At 28.1% G+C, this 7,509-nt stretch overlaps 1 protein-coding gene across 1 annotated transcript in view; it reads right to left on the reverse strand.

Annotated features, from left to right (window-relative positions):
• LOC113377032 (FAS-associated factor 2) overlaps window positions 1-5,005 on the reverse strand; it is an 11,924-nt gene extending 6,919 nt beyond the window's left edge. The window contains exons 1-3 of the mRNA XM_026617195.1: window positions 4,657-5,005; window positions 3,003-3,258; window positions 2,441-2,624 (exon numbers count right to left, since the gene is read on the reverse strand). Coding sequence (XP_026472980.1) covers window positions 2,441-2,624; window positions 3,003-3,258; window positions 4,657-4,794 — 578 coding nt within the window. The 5' untranslated portion in view covers window positions 4,795-5,005. The remainder of the gene's footprint in view (window positions 1-2,440; window positions 2,625-3,002; window positions 3,259-4,656) is intronic.
• Between the last annotated feature and the right edge of the window lie 2,504 nt (window positions 5,006-7,509).

Consider the following 7,509-nt stretch of genomic DNA (forward strand, 5'->3'; position numbering starts at 1 on the left):
TCGACATTCAATTTAATGTCATCATCAGTGGATCTAAAAACAGTATGAAAATTAGTATATCTAGGTAATTATAATATATGTGGATTGGTAAAGTAGCTGTACAATAAGAGAAAAATTAACAAACAGCAACACTTAACAACAAACCAAATATAAAAGACAAAAATAATTGCAATAATTGCCCTTCTACTTACATAGGTGAAACCGGACAAAATTTAATAAAAAGACTCAAACAACACGACAATAATTCGAAAAACCCCAACCAAAACCAAACTATGATAACAGAACACATAAAAAATTTCAAACACTCCTTTAACTTTTATAATGCCAGTATTCTCTACCATGAACGGAACACCATTTAGAGACGTTTTGCAGAATCTTGTTTCATATCAATATGTGATCACGTGGTGAACAAAAGATCGGATTCCTCCTTACTCTGCGATAACTACCAAGTAATACTAAATAATGTTTCCAAATTTATTTCCTCTGAACAAAACTAATTGACCTTACTAACCTTGCCAACACTTCCTAGTTTAATTTCGGCCTTGATACCCGAGCTTTACCTACCCATACATAGCAAATTTTGAATAAAACTTAAAAATTTTTTTATTTTAGATTTTTGAGTTTTTAGTATAACTACTTAGTATTACTAAATAACATTTCCAATTTTTTTCTCCTAATTCTAACCATACAAACCTAGCCTAACATTACTAGTTTCAACTTCCGACTATTTTCTACCTACCCGCCCATAACAATCCTGGAATGACCCTTAAAAATCTCTCAAAACATGTGGTGGCTTTTATACATGCCTCGGTACTAGCAAAGTACAGAAGTCGTGGCAGAAATTACATAATTCTACTTACATTATTGTTCAATAAAACTATCATTTTTCTGTTTACATCATACAAAAAAATTATATAAAAAATGCATAGTGCTGACAAGTTAGTTGTATAAATGTTAGTGCCAATCTCTAGTGATGTGTACACTTCTCTATATGTAACCAACCAACGTAATGTAAGTCCACTTGTATTTTATATGTATTATCCATCTTCATAAATAATTTGTTTGCTTTACATATATACGAGTTTACATATATTGTATGTTTATATATATATGTATTTGTATGTATGTATGTATATATATGTATATTACTTATTTACATGTATGTTTGTATGTATGTGCATATGTATATGTGTATACATGTAATTGTATATACGTATATATGTATGTATGTATATGTATATATATATGTATGTGTATGTATATGTATATATATATATATATATATATATATGTATATGTGTATATATATATATATATATATATATATATATTTGTGAGCATTTATGTACATATGTATATATATGTATTGTGTGTATATATATATACATATATATATGTGTGTATGTATATATGTATATATATATATATATATATATGTGTGTGTATATATGTATATATACATGTTTATGCGTATATATATGTGTATAGCTATAGTTACATAGATAGGTATGAGTATATGTATGGTTCATACATGTACATATACGTCGTTGTGAATATGCATGCACTTTGCATATATGTATATACGTACATTTATATATGTATAGTCGTACATGTATATGTGTACATATATAGGTATATATTGTTGTATCTGTATATGTATATGTGTATTATATGTTTGCATGTGTGTGTATATGGATATATGCATGTATATATATATATATATATGTATATATATATGTGTGTATATGTGTACGTATATATATGTATATATGCGTAGGTTTATATGAGTGTACTTAAATATTTTTGCCTATACTTTTTAATTATTTATTTAATTCTAGTCTCTACTACCTTTCCTATCTTTTATATTTGGTTTGTTGTTAAGTGTTGCTGTTTGTTAATTTTTTTCTTATTGTATAGTTACTTTACCAATCCACATATATTATAATTACCTAGATATACTAATTTTCATACTGTTTTTAGATCCACTGATGATGACATTAAATTGAATGTCGAAACGTTTGGAAATAAAGATTATTTTATAAATCTTTGGCTTCTCTTTGTTTGATGTATCGCCCTCAAGAACTCACTCATATATATATATATATATATATATATATATATATATATATATATATATATATATATATATATATAATATGGGTTCTGGTTTATTCTTAAAATGTAATTCTGTTAGATACACTGCGAATGATCTGTACAATGATGACTGCACCCGACAGAGTGCAGAAAAATCTATTATTGTATGGTAGGTAAGGCATAAAATTAGTTAGGTGCTATTACTTAAATTTTGAAAATTAAAAAAAATTAGGTATGTTTTTGACCTTAACATTCAGGTAACAAATTTTTAAAATAATTTAATTGCACAAAATGCAAGGCATTTCTTAGTTGTATTGGAACTTGGAAATTACGTAAAATACTTTACCTACAAAATAATGCTGTATCAGCATGATTGTCGGAGTGTAGATATACAAGTAAAAATCTCAATTCCCTCTTTGCATCATTTACAGCCTGTGCATATGTTCCTTGATAGAATACTGGCTGGCTTCCATATTGCTCACGATATTTACTAATAAATCCCATTACATCAGCTAAAGGGTCTGTTATAACTGAAACAAGAATATATATTATCAGAGCATTTTTAATTACTTTGATTCATAAATAATGCATTAGCTTGACCCTATAAAATATGAAGATTAATACTTGGGAATAATATGCCTAAATGGAATTAAAAACTACACTGAATAGCATAACAGAATGTATGCATAATAAAAACAAATTAATCATATAAAATTTAGAGCAAACTATCTGATTTCTGATCTTACTTTTCGGTAAGTAATTAATATTACTTATTCACAAGGAACCTATATTTAAACATTCTTTTAATATTGGCATCACAAAAAATAATTTAACTACTAAAAACTAAAAAGAAATAATTTGGACAAATTAAACACTGATTTTTTTTTTCAAACAAATAGTAAACTTACTCCTTCTCGAGTCATCTCTAAATATACTCAGTAACGTGTTTAAGATTGAGGAAAATGTATTATAAAAGAGTGACACAATCATATTGAAAACATATCCAACATATCCGGTTATTCCAACAGGTGGATCTGAACTGGCAGGTGTTGTATATATTCGCTGATTAGAATGATCATTGACTACTGCCGGTGGCCTACTTTCAGTCGTAGCAAAAATTGAAGGTCTACCTTCTCTAATGTTTAGTTGCTCCTGAATAGCTACCTGATAATAGACAGAAAGAAAGAAGCTAAATAAATATCAAAATTGAAATTTTACATAATTTATATATATATATATATATATATATATAAACAAATAAACTTCTTAAACAGGCATCCATCCAGATAATAAAATAGAAAAAAAACTAAGATATGTTTGTTAAAATAAATTTTATAGATCCATCCATACGTTTCGAGTCCCAATTTGACTCTTCCTCAGTGGAAACCACACAAGTAATTAATACACAAAAACAAATCAAAAACATGTCATAGAGAATTTTACTTCACAAACATGCATGCTAGTAAAAATGAAAATTACACTTCAAAAAAGAAATGAACAAAAATAATAAATTCGACCATCACATCTGAAAGTATATATAAAATATTGTACAATAATAATTCATTATGTTTGTAGCTTAGGATTTATATTTTTTAATTATGTGTATTAAATTATATATATATATATATATATATATATATATATATGTATAAACATACATATATACATATGTATAAACATTAATGAATGTTAGTAATTTTGTTGATGAGAGTACTTTGATGCTACGACTTACATAAAAACTTTATTATTACATATTTCAAATTTTATAGATTCCTCAAATTGATAATTTGCATTAGCTTCCAAAGAAGTCTCTTGGATATTATTATCAACGTAGACTTATTCGTCATTCAATAGGTTATGAAGTAAGAGATTATATTGCATGCACAATATACTGAAATTTTTAAAGCTCTAAATAAAATATTGAAATTTCGTACATTGTAAAGTAAAACAGAGATAATGAAATAGAGACAAGTTTAAAAAAAGTTTCTACAAAAATAAAAAAAAACTTATCTGATTACTAGGCAAGATAATTCGATACTGCCAAAACAATAACATTACAATAATTTTATCTGGACTAAATTATATTTGATTTTTAGGCGTATACATTGATTGAATTATAATTTGTAAATCACTCCTTTCTTAGCCAGATAAAAACGTTTCATTAAATTCGAAAGAAAATATCTGGAATATGATTCAAGATTTCATCATTTTAGCAAGGTCATTGGCCTAAATACTGTTTAATATGATAAACAGTGTAAAACTTGAAACCAAGTATCTCTAATTAGACCAATACTGAACAATAATACAAATAATTAAAAAATATAAATCCTAAGGTACAAACATAATGAATTATTATTGTACAATATTTTACAATCAAATTCACACAATTACATTATCTCTCTGCTTTTAGAGCGAATTATATCTTGATTTATGGTGAACTGAAAAGCATATTTTAAGATAGGGTTCATAACACATTCATATATTAAAATGACACTGATAATATTTCGTCGTAGGCTCGACAACATCCTGAAAATGATAGAATAGAGTCTTTAATTGAATTACCTCGAGATCCCATTGGTGCCTATGTAGAACATCTCTACAAATCGATATATCTTCTATTCCAGTTAGATCTTGAAATTGCAAAACTTTCTCTGTTTGTTCCGTAGTGAGTCCCATGTCATTGTCATTTGCAATATCCATTTTAGTTATTGGTTAAAAAAATATATATATACTTTACGTCCATTCAAATAATATTGATGTAAAATCTCTAGATCGCATTAATATGGAATAAGCATCACGAAATAGGGCTACTTGGCATTTACTCTTAGATAATGACGAGCACAAATACACAATACAAAAATATTTATCATTATATCGAAATATTTGCTACTCAAATGATATCAATACCAGAGGTAAATGTTGAGTTAACGTATGGATAGCCGTCACCTTGGAAATCTATCCCGTCGCATACCTAGCGCCCTCTATTGGCTACAGGCGTACAACGCCATTACAAATACACTTATTCACGATTTTAGAAATTTTGTTCGTATCTTGGAATTTCAAATCCGAAAACAATTGATATCACAATGTAATTTGTTGTTTCGACGTATGTCAAAGATTTCACATTTCAACATCAATTTTATATGTACAATATGTGTACAATGCAGACAGATTCTGATGGGGTTTCGGTCAAAGATAAGAGAAACATCTGGACTATATTAAGATGACCAATGATAATGATAATTTTAAAAGAAAAATAAAGAGGTACTATATGGAAATTGAAGACAAAGAAGACTGAAGAGTTATATATATAGATATTATATTAATGAAATAGATATTATAGTCAAATGAAATGTAAATATTATATGAAAACTGTTTTTCATAATCTCTCATACCAGGCACCTCTGTCTGACTGAGATATGAAAATAATGTATATATGTAAATAAAATAATAAAAAAAAAAAAACTGAAATATGGTTCGTTTCGCCTTTTATTTACTTCCCGAATAATAATTTTGTTTTCACCAGAATATCCATATTTCTATATATTATTTTGGGCCAAAACCCAGACGGCAACTTGTAGTTTACGGGTAGGAAGTAGGTTTTTATGCTCAATATCTTAAAAATACTATAAGGTTGTTCGGAAAGTCACCTCGTTTTTCTACCACCAGAATTTATAGCTATATTTTTTTGAACCTAACATCACACTTAAGCCTTACGATTATTATATGATTTGAAAACTTATGTTTTAAGGCTTGTGTGTAAACAATTCTAATCAATTACACGCAGTAGTTTTTGGATGGTGCCACTTTTAAAACGAAAAGAATTATGCAGCATTTTCGACATAATTTACTCTTTTGCTATAGAGAAGGTAAAAAAAACTGTTTAAGTTAAAATTAAATTGACCGATATGTACGCTAAACTCTACTAATCGATAAAATTGGTATGTTAAATTCTATTCCTGGTATTTTGATGTTCAAGATGCACCAAGTCCAACAACTACGGTTGAAGCTGATAAAGACGCGAGAAAGGCATTAGTTGATGCAAATCGACGAATAACAATACATGAGATCCCATTGAGTGAAAATTTATAAAATTTAACTGTTCATGACCACCCAAAAAGTCTAGGATTTTCCTCGAAAATCAATGTATGGTTCTCATAGAAAAAAACGTGTGTCGTCGCACTGGCGTCCACGATTCGCCCCTGAAAAGTCTTGAAGATTATCAGGTTTTGAAGCGAATTGTTACTGGAAATTTCAAATGGGATGTAAAGAATACGATACATGTAACTGTCCATGGAACAAAAAAGAAGAACTTGCTCAAAACAAGTGCAAAGCTGAAATTCGCCAGAAAATGGTGATGCAGTATGTTTGGTAAGATTTTAAAGGAGTTGTTCATTTTTCAGCTTTTCCAGGACAACAAAACGGTTAATTCAGATGCCTTATGTCATCAGCTGGATAAACTAAATAATAGAAAGGGTCAGAATTAACCCACGACAAGGTATAGTCCGACATCAAGACGACGCAAGACCTCACATAAGTTTGGCCAATCACCAAAGGCTTTTTAAGCTTGAATGACACTTTCATCATATTGTCCAGACCTGCCATCATCGTTCCATTATTTGTTCGGGCCATTAAAAAAATTTTTAGGCAGTAAAACCTTTACCTCAAATGAGGGTGTCAAAAAGCACTTTAATGAGTTTTTTTGCCAATAACGACCAAAAAACTTATGATTTCGGAATTATGCTAATACCAGAAATATGACGAAATTTGTTTAATCAAAACAGTCAATATATAATTTATTAAAGTATTTGTTTATTGTACGAAAATTACGTTACAAAATGCCTATAAAAACGAAGTTACTTTCCCAATATTTATAATAAGGATACAATAGTAGTCAGTTTTTATTATTGAATAAATTGCAGGATTTCAATATTTGATTATTTGTTATATTATGATAAATTCTGTTGAATTTTCTTCATAATTGACTTAGATTAGTAAAAATTATGCCAGGCAGTCAAATAGTTCGTTTTTATTTTTTTTGGTTTAAAAAATGCACAGTTTAAATAAATTACAGAAATCTTAGCCCACTATCTAACACTCTAAGCACAGTTTTTTTCATAAACCTTTTGAATCAGAATTTTAGCGGCTCATATAAATTTTGGAAAACGTGAAGGCGTTGCTGTTCTAGAGGAACAAGTTGCTAAACAGTTGATATTTTTGAAAATATTTGTTTAGGTTTGTTGTTATTTTCTTATTGCAAATTATGAAACATAATAGTATTACTAGTAGAAACAATAGATTTGATTTTTAATATAATTTAGTTTTTCTAAAAACCATCATGAACCAGATCAGAACGTACTCTTCACACTCATATAGAGGTGTTATAAAAAAGAAACATGAATAGTAAAATGTCAA

Source organism: Ctenocephalides felis, unplaced genomic scaffold (genome assembly GCF_003426905.1).
Source record: "Ctenocephalides felis isolate EL2017-DRISC unplaced genomic scaffold, ASM342690v1 CF-g0.4_SCAFFOLD_01886, whole genome shotgun sequence".
Lineage (NCBI taxonomy): Eukaryota > Metazoa > Arthropoda > Insecta > Siphonaptera > Pulicidae > Ctenocephalides > Ctenocephalides felis.